Genomic DNA, 24,684 nt, shown 5'->3' with positions numbered 1-24,684 from the left:
CGAATGTTCGTAAGCTGCCTAATGAGCAAATCGCACTAAGTAACGAAATCAATCAGACAAACGAACAAGAATAGGAAATCGGATAAGGGGGCAGTATATGTACTTCGTGGACGAAAGTTTGTTGATTGGAGTGGGAGCTTGGGGAGTGTCTCCTCCTGTTTGTCTACACTTGGAAAAACATAAGCCAAAAACTTTTTCTACATATAGGGAAAAACTAGTTTTTAATTTTAGTTTATTTATTAAAAGCATTACAAATATTTTCAATGGTTTAATAAAATTGTTCTGTAAAAAAAATTATTTTCTCCTAGCTATTTGATACAAAACATGGGTTATTAAAGGCTACTGGAATTATAAAATCTAGATTTCGAAAAAATAATGATTGTTTTCTTCGGGTTTTCCATTATTTTTTCTCAACTGTACAGCGGGTGAAAACTCGACCAACACCTGCGAATGTCCGACCAAAAAGCGGGGGATGATAAAGGCAGTGGAAAAACAGGGACACAAGAAGAGGGCGTTGAGAGCCAGCCAATGCCTATAAATTACCCAAGGGTCTCGTTTGAGGGAAATGGGGAAAACTTATGTGAGGGGGGAAGGGGAAGGGGAAGGAGAGAAAAGCGTTAACTGTTTGTGTAATTCAATGTTTTTACTGTTTGCAATAATGAGAAAAATGCAGTTACGGTATTATTGACAACGCGTTTTCAAGAAATTCCACAAAAACACTCTTTCCCCTCTTTATCTTTACCGACGTTTTTGTACAATAAAAACAAAGCTGGTCAACTGAAGAAAGTGTACAAAAATTTCAAGTTATCGCCGGCGATCGACAGCGAAATAAACAGTAAAAGCAACATAAAGACAAAAACAAAAGGCGAAACAAAACCAGTCATAGTAACCACTTTTACCCGAAACAGGCCAAATATGTGGGTGAAAGGGAGACAGCAGTAGGTATGAATTAGCGATCAGCAAACAGACCAAAAATGTGGGTCAAAGGGAGACAACAGTAGGTATGAATTAGCGATCAGCAAATTATACAAACATGATATAGTGCCCTAATCTTCAAAATAAAATGTTAGATCATCAAATATGTTCCTTTACATAGCAGACATTTAAAAATTAAATTTCTTTGTTCCCATTTAAATCAGTTCCTATTTAAACTATCTATCCCTGGTGGATTTATATAATTTTTTATTGCGTTTTTTGAACAGATTTTTTGCAAAAATGCAATATTTTCAGCTGAGAATGCCAATCGATTAGATTTAGTGACTAAATCAATGAGCTCAGACAATCTAACGTTTGACCATTAGTTCCTAGGGTTTTGTTTGACACCCCAAAACTTTTCGTTGGCTTTATGACACTTGATGTCACTTCAAAGTTCGTACTTAAAATTTTTTTAAAATGTTCTCTATCGAAATAAAAAATATAAAAATTAACAAATACACATTTTATAAGTTACAAAAAAAAAAGAACATCGGAAATGTTTAAAATTTTTAATATAGTTGAAAGCATTAAAAGTCCTTAAAATGTAAGTATTTTATGAAAAAAGGTTTGTGACATCAAATTTTATACAACTAACTTAACCAAAATTGGTATTTTTAATTTGCTTTAGCTTCTTGAAATTGAAAATTTGAAAATTCTATTTTATTAAATACATTTATATTTGCACTTACCTGTTGTTATCGTCACCGTCCAGGTGAGCCAATCATGGTGCGTGAAGTTCGTGTAGTACAGCCAGAAGTTGTATTTGGTACCGGGCAGGGCACGTGAGAATTGGATCTCATCTCCGATTTCCCGGGAGGCAATCGTCGTGTTGGGTTCCGGATAACCGAAGGGCGGACTATAGTCCAACCGATATGAGGCGCCATCGTCTAGGCCGGGATTGTTGGGTATGCTTATGGCTAGATCTGCACATCGAACGTCCTGTAAGGAAAATAAAAAATAAGATGGGAAATTACAAATTGTGTTTTGAAATGTGGGGTGTGTTTTTATTAAACCTCAAACCGTTTTCAATGTCCTAGATACCTACAAAGTTTCCCTAAACTATGCGAATAAATTAAAAGATTTGTATTTTTTTTTTTTTTTTTTTTCGCAATTAAGATTGCAAGCTTTTGCAATGATTTCCATCTAATGTATTAGTTTGACTATATCATTTCATTTCGCCCTTTATCCCATTTGTTAACTTTGCTGTTACGTTTTCCCATTTAAAGTCTATTCTCCGTCATTTTCAGTTATCACAAAAAGTGCAATGACATTACAGCAGCAGTATTTGCAGCAACAACAACAAGGACAACAGTGAAACAAACAAAAAGTAACGCGAGTGACAATTAAATGGCACATGATGATGATGATGATGATGATGATAATGATAATGATGCAGATAGAGATGGAGCTACCGATGCAGATGCAGATACAAATACAGATACAGATAGAGTCAAAATGAACGGGTGTTGACTGAAACGGTGTTTGTTGTCCCTGTTGCACGGCCCATTTACACAAAGAAAAAAATGTATAAATCCATTTTTCGTATTATATAAAAGTTTTTAAAATTAAATCAGTTATTTTTATATCTAAAACACAACAACAACAATTCCCAATGAATTATATTTTAATAACGTATATAAAAAGTACAAAATATTACATAACGCAGATGCTTAGTGATTTGAAATCACTATATTATAAATTCAATGACAACAACAGACCTAAAAACGTTATTAAATAAAGTATATCCAAAACACTTTATAAATTTTTGAAAATATTTTTTAAATTCAATCAAGAAAAAAAAACTTTACAGTTTTCCAACTGTAGACATAAAGCTAAATATTTTAGAGACTTTGTTTTCATTTTTAAACTTTTTAATTTACGCCATAGGTTTATATAATATCTATGAATATTTCAGAAAACTGTACGAATTTAGTTTTAAAACTTTAGATTTTTCTCTCTATAGCTGCTGGCGCTCCTGCCGTTGTCTGCTGGTGCCAGACGCCAAATATTAACACCGCAAACAATGAGCTCCGCTGGCGCCCACTCCCTCTTATATAACCCCTCGTAGAACTCGATCCCGCTTACAACTGCCGCGAAAATGAGGCAAAAAAAAAGAAGGGAATAATGGATTTGGCTAGCAAAGGGACACAGATGCCGCCACACATCCCGACGGGCGGCAGACGGCGAAGGACGAGCGGGAAGGGGGGACAGGTGGACTCCCAGGGACTGGTGCACATTAAAGGATTAAAATAACGGAAATGCATTCGCCGTTGGTGGAGACGTGACTTAAATCTAGACTGCATCCCAGAATTGCTATGCACTAAAATGGTATACTTATGCACTAAATGGAATGTAGCTCAACTTAAAAATCTACATATTCAGAACATTTAAACAAGAACAAAAAGCTAAGGTAAATGGCTTAATTAAATTAACATTAACGCAAGTAAGGAAATTTCCCAAGGACTATTCGAATTGAAAACTAGCTGTTATTTAAAATAACTTAAAATAACAGTTCTTCATTTCTTAGAAACAGATACGTTCAACATCAAACAAAGGAAGTACAAAACATTGATTATTCTTAATAGCACTTCCAACATTATTCTATTAAAACTCCTACATCCAAGACTTATATTTATTACAGTTATTACTCATCCGCAATTACTGCTTGACGTTTTTCGAACCACTCAATTTTAACGCTCAATTAGAGAAATGGAAATCAACGAAACCCAACTCATGGTTATACTCAATTTGGACCGAAACTATCAATTTCTCCGGTTCGGGGCGGTTGTTCAAACTTCTGTAATTTCATTTGGCAGCAATTCAATTCCATCAAATTGTAGGGTTTTTTTATTACGGGAGGCGTGACTGCTCAAATGGTTTCAAATGTGTTCAAATGGCCGCACAGAAAATTCATAAAAAACAAGAGTAAGTTGACCATCAAACTAAAAGCGTTTTAACACAAGAAAGAAAAAAGTATAATTTACACACACAGACACACAAATCGTGTCAAAATGGCGCTCAACAAAATGGCGTCAGCAAGCGGATAAAAATAAAGTTCCTAAACTTGTTGTTGGCTTGATTGATGCCTTTTGGCCGGCAAATAAAAAGGGCCATTTATGCCAAGTTTATGCGTACAAGTGGCCAAAACTTCATGATGTTCTCAATTTACTTATTTCTCTTTTTCATACAATTGTTTTTATTATCTGGATAAGGATGCACTGGGAAACTATGTTTAAGGGCGTATATACACAGTTAACCCGAAAAAGCGAATTTTTTTTGGAAAAGAATTATAAATGTACTGCTCTAAACATTTTGTATTTCACTGTATTTTAAGACTTAATATTAGTAAAAATATTTATTTATATAATGGAGCTCCAGCTGATCCTCGGGAGCTCCTTTCAAAAAAGACCAAAATTTCATTCTTATAGATATGCACTCTAAAAAAAAAAAATCGATTTATTTAAAGTTTGAACTGCTTATAAATTAAATTCCTTTTTTTCCTTTCTAAATAAAATCACACAATAAATAAAAATGGTTAGAAATAATAGTATGTATAAAGCAAAAGAAACATTTGAATTTTGCAATATTGCATGCGTTTTAAGCATGCTCAAAACCATCAAAAATTACATTAAAATATTCTTAAGCTAATCGCGGATTCCAAGGACCCATAAACCAGTGGAACGTGCGAAAAACCAGCAGCGCATGCAAACTTTACTTGGTGCCAGTTTAAGCCCCCTTGCTCACTTCGACATTTAGTAAAAAGCATTGTCAACCTGTTTGATTTGACAGCTATTTTTTTTTGTTTGCCTGAGATTTAAAGAGAGCACTTGGTGCAATCCCCCTGTCCGCTCACACCGTCCATGCATATGGAATGGAGTTTGCCAATTACTGTCGTCACTCACTCAATCAATCAATCAAACAATCAATTATTTATTATTTACCCACCCCAGTCGACTTACTTGCAATACTTTTCACAACACGTTTTTCGCCAGAAACTAAAGTAAAAAATATAGTCAATTGCAATTTGCGTTGCGCTTTCGCTTCGAAATCGAAATGAAATGTTGGCCAGCAAGCTCCAAAAACAGCTATAACCCCCTGCCCCCCTGGAAGACCCGTGTATTACCCTTTTTTGGTGGGCGCCTAACTGTAACTTGCTTGCATAATTGAATACTTTTTGTTGTTGCGGTTATTGTTGAGCTTCTTGTTTTCCTTTCTTCATTTCGCTTTTTCAAGTTGTGCGTTTGTTACTAGCGTTTTCTTTTCTTTCTGGCCATTACATGATGCTCGGGCTGCTATTATGGCCCATTAGTCATTAGCCAAGATAATGATGATGGTGTGAAACAGTGCTGCCTTTTCTCTACAGCGAAACAAAACTGTATAGTCTATAACTAAAGAAAGTTAATGTGTAAAAACGGCTAGAATAACGAAAAAACTTTAAACAATTTGGACGTGTGTCGAAGGGTGTCAAAGGGCTTATTACATTGTTAACAATAAGTTTTAAAAAAAAACTTAAATGAGTATAGCAGTATATAATAACTAACTGCTTTGTAACTTATTAAGCTATTGATGAGATATATATGCATTTATTTAATTAACTCGCTTTTCACTGTTAATGATAAAATAAGGAAAAAAAATATACCCACTTGGCGGGAAAAATTCCAAACTGACATCACTGAAGTTAATGGTAACGTTAATGATCATGGTGGTAAATTTGCTAATGATTATTAACACATAGTGTGTCAGTCTGGTCACATTATGCAATTAAATATTCGCAGCACATACTTCATTGAAGAAGTGTACATCTATACGTATATTATAAATATATAGGAGATATACATATACCCATACGGATTCGTTGCGGTTTCGTTTCATTTAAATGCTCAAATTACACTTCGCGCTATTCGCACATGAGTTTTCGCTGTCGTTTTTTATTTGTTTTGCAATTGCTCGGGCACAAACCATTTCGGTTAATTTAACCACACCCAATTCACTCCTCTCATTCCACGCTTTGTGAGTCACATTTTTGGGTTTAAGCCAAAGCCAAAGCCATGTTTGAGCAGAAATATACAACAAATAATAATATAACATTAATGGCAATTAACAATAAGCAGAAAACCTTCGATTTTGTTATTTAAACCCTAAGCCAGACAAGGTCTTGATTGTGGTTTGAAGTGGTTTTATGGCCAAGGCTTCAAAACATCCGAGATTACCAAGGAGTTTCATAGAAACACATATGCAATGGAACTTATTAAATAATACTTGCTTACATATTAAAGATATTTTATTTAGTAAGTAATTGGCTGACTTATGAGCTTTTTATTTAAGAAAAACAGTTTGATACTATTTATTAAGATAATGCTATTTATAAAATAATGTTCATATTAATTAAAAATTGTCTTGGCTTCAGTATATTTGTTTCTCGGATTTATCTTTAAGCACTCTAAAAAAGCTGTAAACAAAAAATTTGTTATTTAAGTCATAAATTAAAGATATTTTGAATTATGCAGCATTATTTTTGTGCTATTACCTTTGGATAGTTTAATATATTTTTAATTTAAGCTACACATAAATTGTATAAAAAGTTGTTTAAGTCAATTCCAGCGTAAAATAATATTTATTTGGCATGCTGTTTTTCTGTGATTTGTTTGTGCGGGCTTTTAGCCGTGAGCAACTAAAGAAACATGAACTTCAACTTTTGAAGTCGCTGTCGCAGCTGCTGATGCAGACCGGCCAAGGCAAACAAAGGCCAAGAGCAAACAATCAAACAGACAAACAAATGCAAAGCAAACATGCGAGAGGAGCAAACAAGCAGACGCTGCAAACAACAACGACAACAGCACAGCATCGGTTGAGTTTCATTTGAATAATTAAACACAGTAGCCAAAACGGTAAAGTTAACAAGTCCAAGCATCAAGCGTCAAAGCCATGAACGTAATAACCACGCATTTTGGTTCGGTCCAGGGAAAAAAAAACCATGCTTGAAGTAATAAAAGGATTAAGCTATGCTGAAATAAGCGCCAGCCAGTCTAAGATTTAATTTTTGTCATATAAAAAACCCAACAGGTTTTAAGTCGTCGAAACTAAGCATTTAAGTTAAGACCCAGATCAAAAGATGGGTTCAAAGTTAAAGAATGGTTTTTTTTTAAGTCAAACAATAATTTTTTATGAAAGCTGTTTTCGTTTGAAAATGAGATAAGACAAATTATCAAATAACACTGTGTAAAGAAAAAATCATAATAAAATAAATTTATGACTTTTAATTTGTTGTTAACTAGTATATAATTAATTTCGTGAAAAACTCCCACCAAAAGTGTGCCACAAATAGTTTTTAGCCACATAATACTTGCCAAATTGTATTTCAAAGTCTCAGAACAGATATTCCCAAGAGTGTGAGACCATAATTTTTCCCTCAAGCCCAAAAACAGTCAGACGGCTAAAGAAAAGAAAGCGAGAGATAGGAAGCTACAAGCTCACAAGCTAAAAGTTCAACGTCATCTCAGGTGGCACAGACTATGAATAAAAGAAGCCTACAAGAAAGCCAAGACCAGCAGCAACAATAAGTAGAACAATGGGGAACACGAAGGCACACAATGCCAGCTTCAACTGAATAAAGAAAAGCTGGACAATTTCCAGAGATAAGCGGGCACAATAAAATAACTGGAGCACATTTTGTTATAGTGCTATACTTTTAAGGATAACTGAACGCAAATGCTCGTCCTCAAATGCACGTCTCTATCTACACCTGCCCTCAGTTCGGATATAATAAATTAAACATTTTCTTTTATTCTTCTTTAGGTACTTTACTATGTCCCTTTATCTGTTTTTTTTTGTTTTTAACTTAAGCGCTTCTGTCATTCTTTAAATGCGGTGTTTCATGAATTGAGACGGGTTTGCAGCATACTTTTCAGGGTTATTCGGATTACTTATATAGCGAATGAAAACGAAAATATTATGATTTATTGTTTATTAAATATTTAATAAATATAATGATCACTCTTTACTTTATACCTTTGTTATCATGAATAACTAGTCTTAGAACTCTAAGGCAATCTATATTAATTATTTTGTTCGGCGCTTTCGTTTTTCGTGGCATGAAAACTATTATTATCATGAACACTTTTAACCATTTATCAACTAGCAGCAGTCCATTTTTGCACATTGTTTTGTATCTTTCTTGTGTCGCCCAGAACTGAATTACAGAAACGTATGCATACCTTTCCCCGTCTTTACAAATAACAGAGCACTTGACTTGTCTATGACTTGCATTGGTTGCTGGTCTACCTGACCAAAAGGAAAAAGCGCAATTAGCATAAAGTGCTCCACTCTGGGTCTCGAGCTTGTTCGTGTCTCTGACAGTCAACTGACAGTCGGTTATTCATAGCAGTGGGCAGTGGCATAATGAGGGGGGGGTTTAAAATTAAAATATTTTTAAGCTAGTATAGTATTGGTTTCTGTTGAAATTCCAGTCTTGGTATCGGCTTTGGTATCTTCCTTAATGCAGATCAAAGGAAAAAAAAATTGGTATCCCCCTTAAAATACTGCCTAAGCCACTGGCTGTAGTCACAGTAGTAGTTGCAACGAGTTCTTTACTTATTGCAGTTGCTGTAGTTGAAGTGTGAAAAGTTGGCGGTTGAATTGCAGGTTTCAGGCGAAAGGTGGAAGGTGGATGGAAGACGGAGGAATGGGACATGGAGAAGGGGGAAGGGAATTTAGATGGGAGGTCAAAACAAGGAGTGAACAATAAAGTGAGTAAGTGGGCGTGGTTGAATAAAGAAGGGGCGGCATATGCATAAGTTGTCTGTTCACTGCGTGTCTACACCTAAAAAACTTCGAACAAAATGCGTATGAACAATTGATCAAAACCCTTTTTTTATTGAGATTGAATTACCCCCTAAAAAAAACCAATTTAAACAACAAAAAATTTAGTTTTTTCTTAAACAATGTCAAAAATCGATTTTTCTATTTATTTCAAAATTATGTGACCAAAACATCCAGTTAAGGCATTTTTTAAAGTCAATTAGATTTAATCAGAAAATAATGGTTGTACCAACTTTATTAAAACCATTAACTTTAGAGAAGTTAGAGAGAAGAAGAAGTTTATTTTATCTGTGCTGGGATATGCAGTTCTGGGTTAGTTTTAAATTTTCCTTAAAGTATTTTGTAGTGTACTTTATACTCCACTCTCCCACCTCAATTACCTCAATTTATGTTCATTTGTTGCTTCTTCTGCATCTTTTTCCTCACCAATTGTCATTCATTGCACGTCTGGTTTTTGGTTATGTTTTTGTTTTCAGTTGCTTTTCTTTTCTCTCAGGTCTTTTTTTTACATTCCTCTTTTTCTTTTTCTTTTTCTTTTTATTTGAATTGTATTTTTGTCTTTTTGTGTGTTGTGTGTGCTCTGAGCTGAGCTCAGTTCAGTTGAGCGGCTATTTAAATCGCTTAAGACCTCACATCACCACCCACTACCGAGTACCTCCCGCATTTCACCTTTCTTTTATTGGTTAATATGCGTGACTAGAATTGCTCGCTTGTTTGTTTGTTTGTTTTGCTTGTTGTCATAACAGCGGTAGTTATCAGTTTATCAGCATTATCCGCAACTTTAATAACTGACAACGAAAGCCGGAAACTTAAATTGAAATGAAATTGTCTGCAAGTCGAAATTGGAGATGGGAATCAAGCGGAATCCAACGAATGTCTTAAGCCCAGCCGATTATTATTTTTCGCCTACGACTTCCGCTTAATGTCTGGGAAGCTCACTTACTTGTGATTTGCATCTCCGAAAATAATTAAAGGTAAACGATTTTATATTCTATTAAAAAATATATATACATACATACATAAGCAAGCAACATATATTCAAAGTGTTATATATTTTCTATAGATTTATATAAATTTTCATCATCTTATTTTCCGGGCTTCCTTTGTATCCTCAAATTGCTCTCGAGCTTTATATCCCCTTCCCTTCGAAATCCCAAGAAGTGTTCAATTTTGCAATTACAAACGATTTCGACGGCAGAAGGCAGTCAGCAAATGTCCCAAAGGAACCTCAAGTAAAAAGCATCTTTGGTGGTCAGAGGATGTTGCTAAGTAGCATCCTTCTCCATTTTTCATTGCCATTTGCACTGAAGATGCCCAAAGGTATAGAAAAGTATTTTGTGAATGGCTCAGCCATAAAGCACCGACAGACAGCGAAAGGACAGCATTTGTGGAGAGGGAGGCTCGACTTGAGTTGGGCTACGGGATATGGACATACATATTTGTGCAGTGAGAGAATGTTTGTGCACTCATAAATGAAAAACTTTCAATAATTTAAATTCGATTCAGTTGTCGTCATATTCTAAACTTTCTTAGACGCATTTTCAGGTTTATATCTTAAATAAAGATATTAAATTTCCTTCGAAAAAGTGTGTTTTAATTTAAATTTAGGTTAATCAACTTTTTTTTAATGTGTTTGGTTTTTGTAGTACTTCAAGCTTGTAAAACTGTATTTTTTCTTTAATCTATCTAATCTATCTATTTTAAAAGTATTTTTTATGAGTGTACAAATACACCAACACAAGGACTGACTTGGACTTGGTTAGCCTGCCTAGAGCTCTAGCTAGTTTTTGCCTTTTTCCTTTGACCAGGCAATTTACCAATGAAACTTTTACACTGTTGACATGTGTATGCCGGCATGGGTGTGTGTGTGTTGAAGTTGGGAAACTTGCAGACAAAGTGGAAAGGGAGACAGGTGGAAGAGGCGAGGTACCGCAGTAAGAGAATTTATTAGTTGCCTTTCATGGCAAATATTGTGACAAATGGGTAATAAAAGGAGCCAAAGGTGCCGGGAAAAGTGGGTGGCAAAGGAAGCGGGCGGAAAATAGGCAACAGAAGGGAAAGGGATGGCAAATCTAGGCGCAGTTCGTGTTGGTGTGTGTGTATGTTTGTGTGCATGTGCGTGTGTACCCGCACAGGAAAGTGAGTGAGCATTAAAAAGTTCCTGTCACACAAACGAGGCGCCATCTTGATAATGGCTTAATACAGGATACAGGTGAGATGGGTATACTGCTAGAAAGAGACAGGTAAACAACAAGAAAGAAACAGGGTGAAGATCTCAGCAAGTAATTTACCAACATTTTGTAGATTACACCAAAGAAGAATGAATAATATTGATTTAAATTTTATTTTATACATAGTTCAAATAACATAACATTCATCCTATATATAAAAGATTTTAAAGACTGATCTTTCATTATTTTAAACTTGTTCTGTTTTAATATATACATATGTAGCTCTTCAAAGTTATAAAACATACATTGAGCTTTACTTTTTTTTTGTATACTAGAATATATAGAAAATGTTCTAAAAGTGGTGATACCAATTTTAAATTTTAAACAAGGGTTTTGAGTTCTTCCACCTTTATCACGATCTTGACAACACACACCATTACCTTTTATACTTATCATTTATACGTATTGAATGTGTTTATGTAAATTAAAAAGCCAGGTGAGAAAATGTCAAGAGCTTGTTACTGTTATTCTTGTGTCTGTATTTCCATTATAAGTGCAAAAATATGTAAAGTCAAAGCTCTCAAAGTTTTCCATACATTTCACAACATAATTTGTATTGTTTCTCAAATGTTTTTTTTACATTGATGTTTAAAAATAGTTTTGTACATAATTATAATATTTTAAAAAAAATACATTTTTTAATAACAGAATCGAATTACACAGCATATTCTGCGTATGTCCCCACGTGTTATATCATTATATTAAATATTCAGCATTTGTAAACTCAGACAGAATATATGCCCACGCCCGAATGTCTGCACTTAAGCTGATATTAAAAAAAATTATTATTGGAAGTTATTTCGCCAGATGCAACCATAATTAATATCAATTTTATCGTTGCCTATTTGAATCAACAAATTTTTGCCGGTCAATGAAAAATTGATATTGCAAAATGAGAATTTAATAAGCCGGCTTGAAATGGCTATTAACATTTCTGTACGTTCGCCGGGCAAATTACACTTTAAAAACCCATTTACCCACCGCCATCAAAGTTAATGCTTTAGATTGCATAAATTATGTTTAAAACAAGGGGGAGAAACTGTGAAGGGTCTGCAGTTAACTTCCCGTACATGTATGCAAAATTTATAATAACAAATGCAGAAAAGAAAAATCAATATTTATACCAAGACAGAGTGGAGATGGTAACAATTTTCCACTGCCAATTCTGCTTGGCCTTCTCTTATTTTCCCTCTTCTTTCAGCAACAAAGTTTTGCACTGAATATTATTCCTCGTTCTGGCATTTTCTTTGGTGCTCAACGATGCGTGTCCTGGATGGGGATACAACTAAGAACATCGTGGGGCGGTTGGGAATTATTCCTTAAGGAAAAGTAAACTGGTCATTTAAGGGGTTATATACAGTTATAGTTTAAATACAAGTTTTTTTTTTTAGGGCTTTTAGAGTGCTTGAATGTGCAAATACAAAATTTAACCGCGTTATTCTGAAAATGGTGCTTTTTAAAGTCGGTGACCAACATTTCGCGAAAACGGCTATGCCGATTACTATTAAATTTAAAGGCATTTAGTCTTATTTTTTCTCACCGATAAATTTTATTTTAAACAATTTAATGCCGAAATTTTAGTAAAAAATCAAAAAATTTCGAAAAACTGTCATTTTGTTAATTTTTTTTTATATTTTCCTTGTTTTTTTTATTAATAACTAGATTTAACATTACTTCAACGAAATCTATTTGTTTTTTTTTTTTTTTAATTACGGAAAAATCCTGCTCAGAGTGGTCACCGCAAAACGTATTTTTTGAGAGGAACTTCCGGAGATCAGCTGTAGCTTATTTCCGCATAAGTAAGTAAGTAAAATACTTACACTAAGTCTTAAAATACAGTTAGAAGTTACCATAATACCATATTATGTGAACCAATTTTTAAATAAATAAATTGAAAAGTTTTCTCAGAAAATGTTCCTAAAAAATCCCTTGTTGTCGGCCGTATAAACCCACTCCATGTATATTTCGGGTACAAGCCCTAAACTATGTGCCAAAAATCCGAACTGAGCTATTGGTTGTCTCGTAAATCTGACTTTTTCAAAAAGTTAAAGCGAATTGGTTTCATTGACAAAATTAAAAGCATTTATTTATTTTTTGTTGGATAATGGGGCTATTGTATATTTTCAGGTTTTGGTTCGTTCTTCGGCAGAGCAAAAATATCAGACCTTTCAGGTTAAAATCAATCTTAATAAATTCTTCTGTCTAAATAAAAATATATATAAGACAGTTACTTAACATTTGATCGCTAATTAACAGAGATCTGCAAAAGATTGCTGAAGACAAATGAGTTGACCCAAAGTCGAGTTGTGCAACACGAAATCAATAAATTATCATTATTAATGGACCTTGTCGAATGGCCATCTAGGGGAATTAACCTTAATGTGTTGGCCCCTCTATCTGTATATTGTATTGCGGCTCGTAACCGTATCTTTCTCCGGCTTTTCCTTCGATTTCGTATCTGGCTGTTGGCCTCTTTGACATTTTGCCGATGCAAAGCTTTCTCTGTTCGGTTTTGGCCATGTCAAATGTCAGTTAGGATTTTCACCATAACCGAAGGAACGGGGTTGGGAAAATCGTTATACGTTAACCCATTTTTATTGCGACACACTTTAGGAACTTTGAAAAATTTGATTTCCTTTGCTAAGGCTCATTTTGATTTGTTATTTGAATCTAACATGTTCGGATTTGTATTTATAATTTGCTAAGTTTCTGTTTTATATTCACAGCTTTTCTCAATTAAATGGCGAGTGCGTTTAATCTTAATTAAAAGTTTTCAGCATGCGGCATGCAGAATTTTAATTAAATGACTTCGACTTGCACTTTGCATTCGCATTCTGATTTGGATTTGCACAGCCACTTGCTTTTGGCTGTTTTTCCCATTTAAGCATGTGCAACGAATCGTGGCAAGGCCTTAGCCCCAATTCAGCTGGCTGAACTCAATCCTTTAAGGATTTAAAGAGAGCTCTGACTGGAATTGGATGGCGTATGTTAAGGGGATGGTAATCGCTTCTTAACCCAGTTGGCTAAAACCTGTTGTCCTGACAGATTCATGCCAAGGCAGATGGAATTTCTTTCGCTAGTGTTGGCCCAAATTAACAGAGCTTTGTCCTACTCCTGTTCCAGTTTGCCAATTAGTATTCCCTTTTTTTTTCAAGAGAAAATTTTGTTTTTTGTTGATTAAACCAACTGATGAAAAAGTATATCACACTTGTAATTAAAAACTTTGTTGCCCTCATTTCTTACCCACAACCATTATGTTGTGCTCTCTCCAATTTTCATTCGCCCCAAACATTGTAAAGAAACCAACTCATTTCTCCATAAAAATTCCCACTGCATCAGTTTTATGTGTAATTTTTATGTGCAACTTCAAAATGGCATGATATACTGGTATAACCAACCACAAAAAGCAACAATGTTGATCGAATTTATAGTTCGACCGAAAGGATGCAAAATTTTTACCAGAATTTATTTTTGTGGTTACATTTTTGCAATAATTTCGATGAAAAGAAATGCATGAAATGAATATGTCTAGGCCTTAGCAGCGGTAATTGAACCACGCCCACTGTGGCATTAACGCCCATCCCATAAAAGTCCAAAGAACAACATTTTAAGCAACATAAATATTTACACAAAAACGCAGTATGAAAGAGAGTGAAAACTAAATGGGGAAAAAAAAATAAAATGAAAAACCATAGGAAAATTCAACAAACTCCATTGGTGGTGGAGGTGCCTCCTATAAGGCCTAAACTTAACTGGGCTAGGCAACATTTCAATGAATGGTAGAGGGCGGAGTGGCAGTGGGTTGGGTATAGTGTGAGGTTGTACTGGAAAACATAAAAAAAATAACCTTAATAATTACATATGTAATGTTAAGACTAACACATTTGGAATTATAAGACTTACATACTGGTAACTAACACATCTGTAAACTAAATTTAGAAAGAGATCTTTCAGTTATAAGAAATAAAGGATGGTTAAGCAGTCTTTAGAGATTTAGAATTAAGTATTTAGTTTTTCAATAATATTAGAGCAAGAATTCATGTCACTATTTACCAAAATTTATTTTTGTGGTTACATTTTTGCAATAATTTCGATGAAAAGAAATGCATGAAATGAATATGTGTTTATAATCCTAGAAAACCCAGATTTTCTCTTAGTGTCGTTTGGCTTAGTTCTCGTTATGAGCCACCAGCCGCCGTCGACACTTGAAAGTGTCGCAAAGTTTTCTTTTTTTAACGCTATTTTCCTCATTTTTTTCTAGTTTGGCAAACAAACAAACAAAGGAACAACAAAAGCTTAACCAGCCGTGCGCCATTAATTGAAGTTTGTTGAACCAAAAGCTGTTTGCCAACCACAACCACCAACACTATATTCCATACTATATAGCCGACTTTCTATAGCTAAAAATGTCACCTGCTGATGGTTTTTGATGATGCTAAAAGATAGATGCGGTCAAACATAATCTATCCGCCTAGAAACCACAAAGCCAGCACCAGTGTTGGCAAATGCATTGAGAAGCGTTGAAGTGCATGAAAGTGCCAGCATTTGAAGATTTCTTTATAGGTACAAACTTTATGGCCAAGTTTTTGGTGAAATTGCTAACTTTGGCTGATATGTTTTATGAAAAGTATTGCAGCTTGCATTAAACAGCGCGGAATATTTTAAGTCACCCGCAGTTCGTTGTGAAGAACTTTCAAACTAATTTGTTGATAAGTTTAATTTTCAGTATATCAATAAAAGTTATATACGTTTTGGGGTCAAAACTTTGCCATACAATCTTAAAGTAATGTGTAGTGTTATAAAAGGTAATGTGATGTGATGTGATTAGCCGATGCAAAAAAAAAAACTATTTTAAGAAAAAGCATTGCGGTGTTTCGGTGAACCACAAATGTTTTTGATGTACTTTAATGCACGAGTGCTCGAACATTTCCTCTTTGGAAGGTTTTCCTCTCAACCCATTTGGGGTTCCAGCGATTTCACTTCGCACGAAACACAAACCGCAAACTCAAGTATGCAGAGAAATACATATTAAGATAAGATTATCTATGTGTGTGCTTATGTATATACATATATTTCATATGACAAAAGCAGGGCGCGTTGGTTGTCATGATTCAAGTTTCCATCTCCATCTCCGACTCCTCCGCCCTCTTGTTTTGTTATATTTTTCATTAATGATGTAATTTGGTGTCATTGTTATAAGCGACAGCGACAACAAACTACAACAATGCATCGCATTTCCTACTTGACAGCGTCAGTTTGTCATTGCATCAGTTTGCCAGTTGCACGGGAGTGCTGCAGTTCCCATTGCACCTCTTTCTATTTCAAAGTCTACACTATACAAAAATATGATAAACAGTAACCACTAAAAAATTGTACGGTAAAATTAATTTAAGTTTACTTTAAAAAATTAATTAATTAATTTAATTAAATAATTAATTTTTGTTTTTCCAATTTTTAGAGATTTCTCCAGCACACAAATTATATTTAAGCCATGCCATTTTTAATAGCTTAATATTCAGGTTCGTGTGCTTTTCTTATACCAGAACAAAAATAATAATATTTAATATATTTCAAGAATAATAATTTTCTACCTCTGCAGCAAAACACAATGGCAATGGGAAATTACAGCAGGCTGCGGCACGCCCTTCTTGGTGCTGAAATTCAAATTAATTAACATTTTGCTGTTCTCATTTTGCAGCAGGAACTGCAGGATTAGGCAGTAACTTACGGCAGCTGTGCGGCAATTTGCATTTGCCAAACTCCGAAATGAAGAAACAGCAGCAGAATATTAAAAGACACAGAAACGGGGACGGTGACATGGAAAGAGACGGCTACATAACGACCGAGAGGGACGGACACTCTAAAACTGTCTCTTTTTTCTTGGCAAGTTTAACTGCCACGATATTCTTTAAAAACTAGAGTATTTAAGCAATTTATACAGCACACTATCAGGCTAGATTTAAAATCACCCATGTTTTCACTATTAATGGTCATATTCTAAGATCAAACTATAAAACTTCAATTATCACTGGTTTATTTCCGGGCACCTATTCAACATGGTTTCCCTAGAGCTCACCTTAAATATTTGCAAACGAGTTCTCGTGTAATCGTAGAAGAATATCGCTATACTTCTTGTTTGTGGATGGCGTGTGGACTGAAAGCTTTTGTTTTGATTATTTTAGAGGCCACAGGCGGTGGAAATATTTGAGCAAACAATTCCAGCTTAATAGGGAAATGGGAAAATGGAGGGTGAACGAAATAGGAGATGGGAAAGTAGGGAATACGAGAAAGAAATGGGATGCCGAAATGATTGGGGGAAAATGGCTTTCGGCTATGGGCCACCTGTATACAGAAACATACATATGTATGTATTCACATTCTTTCAAGGACATTATGGCAGAGCTGAATTCACAAATCAACGTCTTCTTCTTGTTTTTCCATTTCCATTCGCATTTCCTTTTTTATTACTCTGCATGTGCCGCCTATTGTTCTGTTTCCCCCTCAACATATCCAACTCCTTTTTCTGCATCTTTGCACTTAGCTTTTCCCCTTTTTCCTTTGGCTTTTCAACAGCAAAATTTTGATCAGATCCTTGAGCGAAAAAATGGGCGTGTGCTGCAGCACATAAATTTGCATTTTTTCAAAAGAAATTTTCCATTTTAATTTGCCTAATTTACTGCGAAAAATCGCAAACAAATCCCTTTTCCCTACCCTCTTAAAGACCTCCTATTTCTTTCTTTATTTTCTATTTATTTTCCTCTTATTTTTATGACATCTTATCCCATGGCATTTTATGGGCATCAAAATCGCATAAGACGTCGAAGAAATAAAAAGCCAGAGAAAGTTTAGCCATAAAAAGGGGTTGAAAAAAGGAAACTGGAAAGTCTACTGCGAATTTAATGAATTGATTGATTGAAAGAATGATTGATAGGTTGGCAGGACTGCAAAGGATATTAATGTGAGTTTAAGGCACAAATGTTTGACCAAAGACCAACAAATCAGGAAACGGCAAATATAACACTATTTCTACTTCGCAGTACTAGATTTTTTAGACAGTTTAAGTAAATTTATAAATTTATATCAAAGACTAATTAAACTTTTAATATTCATCAGTTTATTAACTAAATTTTTATGGCTTGCAGAAGAAAGAGTAGTCCATAAATTCGTATAAAAGAAAAAAAAACACAAATACCCAAAGAAAGCCCTAAAAAGTAGCAACTCAAAATAGATTTGAATACAGAACAATATTAGCTCAAAGGCAAATAACCTTTATTTAATTCCCTGTACAAGTTCCAGGTCTTTTTTGAACCTTTATTGAGATTCTCAAAATAATCCAATTAGATGGTGTGTGATATTCGAAGAGCAATCAAAGGAAACCATGCACACAATCAGTGACTTAAATTAAATTAAATGCAGACAAAGGAGGTGACATATTTCTTTCCTCTCCTTTTTTTTTTTTTAAATCTATGCAAAATTCAAAGGGAAATCTGGGTAGGAAACTTTCACTGCCTGAACGGAATATGAATATTTCCGACTTTAATATTATTATAAAAAGAGACACACAAGTTTGGTTTGTTCATCATCAGGAACTTTACGGTTGCCAAAAGTTTCATTTCGTTGGGGCGGTCATACAAAAAAATCCTTTTTCTCTGCAAAAGATTTGTGCAAACAATTTTCAGCCACAAAGTGTGTGTCTGCACATGCATAAATTTGTGCGTATGTGTGTGGGTGCACTTGTGTGGGAGTGTTTACAAATGTGTTTGCCCTGTAGCCATTTTTGGATCCGCTCCTTTTTCCACTTTTCCCGTGAACCTTTTCCCCTGGCGTTTTGTTTAGGGTTACAAAAAGCTGCCTGAAAGTGAAGCCATGGATACAGTAAGGACTCACTAAGTAAAACAGCATAATACAGATAAACCGTGACCAATAAGTCTATTATCTTTTAATCTTTCGAAATTTTAGTTTAAATTTTTATAAGCCCTTTTTTTAAATAAATCACTATTACTATTTAAGTTCAATTTTTTTTTTTTAATTTTATGATAAGCTTTAAAACATTTGTAACAAATTCAGTTTAAAATTGAATTTTGCAACATTTTTAATTCCTGTTGTTATTATTCTTATTTTCAAAATATTAATATAACTCCCTTCAAGGCAAACTAAAACTGCATACGGAAGAATTCTGAACTAAATTTTTTGATATTAAATATTTGTTCATTGTACTTGCTCTTCCTCTTCTCCACTTTCTCCGGGGGGAATACCTAAAAAAGGGACTCTCTCCGTTGCCGGCAGAATCTTGGAATGCCGGGCAGACAAATTCAATTTGTTTTCTCCTACGAAATGTTTCTTTCAAAGAGGAGGATGAAAAGTGGGCGGTGAAGGCAAGAGAACCAGAGTGGGAGTGGCAGATGAAGCTCAACTATATGAAAGCGGAAGCTGCACAAAAAAGACGAAAGAAAAAGTAAAAAAAAATGCCGAGAAGGCAAATGTTGTGTTTATTGTACAGTGGTTTAACTTTAACACATTATGACCGATTTTGACTTTTTGTATACTAATTGAATGTAACAAATCAAATTACATAACAGGCTTCGCCTTACCGGATTTTTTATTTTAAATTGTAAATTGTAGTGGCAATAAAGGAATACATCCCGACTTATATTTGTAATAAAGATATTTTTACTTTTCAAATGATTTATTCCACTGTGCCAGGGTTGAATAGCAAAAAAAAAAAAAAAATAACGGGAAATATTAAATGAGCATTACAACTATGTAGTCTTCACCCGCAACTGGCAAACTTTTTTTGTGATTTTTTTTCATATATTTTTTTTGCCACAAAAGTTACAACAACAAACAAGAGTCTCGTCAGCGGACAAAAACGACAATAACAACAAATGCAGACAACAAAAGCCACAATGAACAGAAAATGCTTAATAAAAGGGAATAGAGAAAATCAATATATTTCGGCAGATACACATACACACAGGCAAATGGCAAATGGAGGGTTCCTGCGAGGAGTTGCCGGCAAAACTTTTGTATACGTATACGCCATGTGGTACAGACCAGAGCGAGCGAAAGAGAAGATGAAACACCGGAAGAAAGAGAGAACGAGTGGCCAAAAGAAGAAGAGGGCACGATTGTTGCGCAGTAAATGCCCTTAGATAAATGAGAAAACAGCGGCGAAAATTTGAATTTCTATGAATGAACAGTGAAAATATGTGCAAAAGGGACGGGTGGCTAAGAGCGAGAAAACAGAGACGAAATGCCTATCATTAGAAAAGCCGTATTTTTTTCGGCCAGTTTCTGTTGTTTATCCGGCTTCCGTTTACTTCTCGTGTTTATTTACATGTGTTTGTTTGTGCCTCTGTGCGTTTTCCATCGGTATTTCATCTGACCCACTTGTCGAATCCCACAAAAATTCATTGATAAATTCACCCACCTTTGTTGCCTATTTTTTTCGTTGCCTCTTTTGTATTTTATAAAAATATTTCTTAATGTTTTTATTTCGAAGGCAAATCATATTTTATGAAAAAATACCGTTTTGGGTACTTCTTTTTAAGATTAAACAACTCAAGGAATTCAAACATTATCATCTGTTCTGTGCTGAATTTTAATTAATTTAAATTTTTGTATATTTACCAATTAGGATCTTTGTGAGGATGATTCCATCCATTCCATTAGTTTTTCTTTTGCAATTTTGTTTGCTTTCCAACATTTTATTGAACCTCATTTCCATGGCTTAAATTCAGTTAAGCTAATGTCAAAAATATTCTCACTTGTGCGGCTATAAAGTTACTTTTTCTTGTTTGCCTTTTCCGGTTGGCCAACAGTTGACTCTCTTTGGAAAATGTTAAATCAACCGTTACTGATGCAATTAAAAGGGCAAAAGGAGGCGGAGGCAGTGGGCTAAAGGGAAATGCCCCAAAGGCAAAACAGGACAACACGACTAGTGAGTGTAGTAAGCGAGGAGAACGGAAAACGTGTCGAGTCCACAGTCATTCACAGCAAACTGCATGTAATTGCATGGAAAATTAGCTGTGACACCGGGTTAACGGAGGAAAATAGGAGATTGACAGGAACCAAAGAGGTGATTTGCAGAAGTTAATGAAGTCCAGCGGGCAGTCGGTAGACGGTAATTCGGTTTGGGTTCATACATAGTTCAGATTATTTGCCCGCATGGGTCGCCCAGCGATCAATATGTTATATACACCATTGCGGAACTCCCTTGAAATCACCCTTTCCATCTGCTACACAATACCCAACAAGAGCACAACAATTCCCTTTGCTACTTCAGCTCTTTTCCGTCCCATACACTTTCCCACTTTTCCTTGACATTTTCCATTCGTCTGCGGCGGAAATGTTGGCAGGCTACAAAAAGAGACAGCCACCGAAGGTGAGACAGATGCAATTTACGGGAGCAGAATGGATGTGGGAGCATTAATGCACAACTGCGACACCTGGCGGCAGGAAATTGCTAGGAACCGGCTAGCACGGAAATGAAATTGTGATCTATTGTTACGGGCACAATTCCTGAAAGCTTTCTCCACTTGTCAAAAAAAGCAATCCGGGTACATGTTTTACCAGCTTCCAAACTAGTCAACAATTAATTGGTGTCAAATATAAGTAAGTATTTATGTTAAGTTCTTAAATATTCGATGTAGGTGGTGCTTTAAAAATCTTTTCAAACCAAATTCGATTGGAAATAGTGTGTATTATTAATATGGTTTAGATTCCTGTGAGAATGATTATTTTAGCAAAGGGGTAAATGGCACCCAACGCGTGGTCATTGTAGGTATGTTATCAATGTCCCTGACCATGTGGTAAATTGTTGACTTCAAAATTTATTTACAAATTTTTTTAACTGAACATTTTCTTACACCCACCCATAAGACCAATCGAATACAAATTCCAGTCACCACTTCTCAAACTTCACCCATACATTGCAATTCTATTTCCTCTTCGCATACAAATCTGTGCAGACTATCAATCAATGCGAATCACATAAGGGAATGCCATGATAACAACACTCAACAACAGCGACAACGCAATTCAACAACAATACTCAACAGCAACACCAATAGCATTCAACAATGACGGCGTGACAGCTGTCAAAGCAGACGATAAAATCTACGGTAACAGCAGCTGACTCAAAAAAGGGGGTAAATGGAGGGTGGAAGAAAGTCAGACAGGCAAAATGGGGAAAAGGTGGTTTGGGGCAAAAATTTCCTTGACTGTCAGTTCAGAAGTCCTTTATCTGATACTCTTTCACTACGTTCAATTAATATAATTGCATAAAAACGCTCGTTAAATCCCTTTGAAAAATTCTCTTAAGGCATAAACTTAAATTAATAAAATGAGTCAAAAATTCAACATTCGTCTTATTTATTACGAAAAAATCACACAATAATACACTTACATATAAATGCAAACATAATTCAAACCGCCAACACAATTGAATAAATCAAGTGATTACAAAATACACACTTGAAAATACTAAAAAACACATTTCAACCACACCAACTTATAATAATCATATTTCTGGTCACATTTTTAAGCATACTTTTATTAATTGATAATTCGATGGCATACATTTACAAAGTGGCGTGAAAAAGTGCATCCATCTTCATAAAATGCAATCCATCGAAAATATTTTGCCATTAATTATTCCGTGAATTTCTGCATCATCTTTTTCTATCCTCCTTACATTACGCACCCCGGGACGGATATTTTTATAACCTTCCTTAAATGAAAAAAACCTGCGATTCCAAGAGTACTAACCACAATAGCAACAACAAACAGGAAAAGCTTAAGCTGAAAGCAACTATTTCCCCCTGATCAACGGAAATTAAGGGATAGAGTGAAGGAGAGTTTTGAAGAGTACTGATTCCAAAGCTTTCCCCCCTTGACAAAAATATCCTCTAGAAATTAGACAATTTTCCTGGGGGGGTTCAGGGTTGGTAAAGCTGGTCAGAAAGCACTTTCTATCGCCATAGCGACAAGAAAACGTTCAACGTTCCCATCACCATCATCATCATCATCATTTGAAGCGACAGCCTAGCGGGGTGGCAGACTTATAAGGGGGATGTTATCCCGAAAAGGACGGGGTGTCTATATAAAGTTGCGTTTAAACGGCTGCCTTGGCTAAGGCAGCGAATTCAATTTAATTTATCAGGCGACAAAGTAAAAGTCGCGAAGAAAGAAAAGCCCTTCACAACGAAAAAAATCCATCTGAAAAGTGCTAGTAATTTAAAATTTTCTTTAAAGTAGTCTTAATTATACTTGACGAACTGATTGTAGGAATATATATTCTAAAGTTACTAAAAATATTATAAAAGCAAAAAGCTACGAATTTTTTCCTCTGTAAGTTTATCAACCCTCGAAAAATGTTGGCAAGAGCTTGGAAAATTACTTAAAAAGCAAGAAAATAGTCTTCTCCTTAGGGTTTTTCTATTTTCCTTGGCTGTAAAGCAAATGCAATTAATCATTTTGCTCTTAGCGTTGACTCAAAAGTATTTTAATGCTCAACACGGTACACTTGAAAAGGTTTGAGGTTCTTGTGGGGGGTTGAGGTTTTGCATGTTCAAATTTGTTGACAATTAAGTGTAGCCGACTCGAATTTCGGCTCATAACTCCATTAGTCCCCTTACTGGACAGAGTTAAATGAATGTCAGAGAAAAGCCAATGTGGTGACCCCGACCAAACCGAAATATTCCGTTTTAACCATGTGTGCGTGTACTGTCATCTAATTAGGCTCATTTGCATACAGTCTATCCATCCATCTGACCATCCGTCCATCTCCATCCCTTTTTTGGCGTTGACTTTTTGGCTTTCCGACACATTGAACAAGGGAATTCCATTTCCGTTTGCGGTCAGTGCATCTAATTCTTCTATGGGGTTGCATGCAACTCTTTACAGTATCTCACACATTTATAATCTGCACCCTGTTAAATGTGTTTATTTTGAGCTCGTTGGGTGGAGACGATAGGGAAAATGCTTTAAATTGCTATTTGATTAAGTTAGCATGCGGCCGAGGCAATGGGCTACAAGTGAGAAATAAAATTAACTCGAAAATTATAAAATTAGGGAAACATGATATAGTAAAAGTGACACGTTTCTTTTTGAACTAATTTCAGAAAATAACGTTACCTACTTCTTTCATTAAACTTCTTAAGAAAAATGATAAACCAAATTAAATTAATTATAGGAACTTTAGAAAGTTACTGTAAAAAAGAGTTGGCTAAGAGTGCTGTTTAGGTACTTTTTTGTTTTAATCTTAAAAAACAATGAAAATGATCTATTCAAAATTAAACTAAAATTAATATTTTCTATTCTATTTCTATTTTCCCCTTTTAAAACAATTTCTTTACCATCGTAAATTAATTATTTTTTTGAACTCACTCTTTCCACGAGTCTGTCTCTCACCCATTGAGGAAATGGAGCTGTTCATTAAGAGTGGGATCTATTGCAAGAAATCCTTTTCACATTAACTTCTTTGCACACAATTCAATCTGTATCCATCTCACTCAAGCGCTTATTCCCTCTCGCTTGCTCCTCCTCTAATTGCAATGCCTTTGTCAGGGCCAATTGGCGTTCCACTTAGCACCTCTACCAGCAAGAGAAAGAGATGGAGTGAGGCAGGAAGAGACAGAAGTAATGGAACAAAAAAAAA

The 24,684-nt window shown here is 35.0% G+C and overlaps 1 protein-coding gene across 4 annotated transcripts in view; it reads right to left on the bottom strand.

Annotated features, from left to right (window-relative positions):
• The window catches only part of LOC128264245 (tyrosine-protein phosphatase 10D), a 51,903-nt gene that overhangs the window by 13,866 nt on the left and 13,353 nt on the right, over nt 1-24,684 (bottom strand). For all 4 annotated transcript variants that reach the window (XM_052999655.1, XM_052999656.1, XM_052999652.1 and 1 more), the window contains exon 3: nt 1,665-1,914. In XM_052999655.1, the coding sequence (XP_052855615.1) occupies nt 1,665-1,914 (250 nt within the window). The remainder of the gene's footprint in view (nt 1-1,664; nt 1,915-24,684) is intronic.

This window comes from Drosophila gunungcola, unplaced genomic scaffold, assembly GCF_025200985.1.
Source record: "Drosophila gunungcola strain Sukarami unplaced genomic scaffold, Dgunungcola_SK_2 000060F, whole genome shotgun sequence".
Classification (NCBI taxonomy): domain Eukaryota; kingdom Metazoa; phylum Arthropoda; class Insecta; order Diptera; family Drosophilidae; genus Drosophila; species Drosophila gunungcola.
Note: the sequence above shows the minus strand (reverse complement) of the source record. Positions and strands in the feature narration are given on the sequence as shown.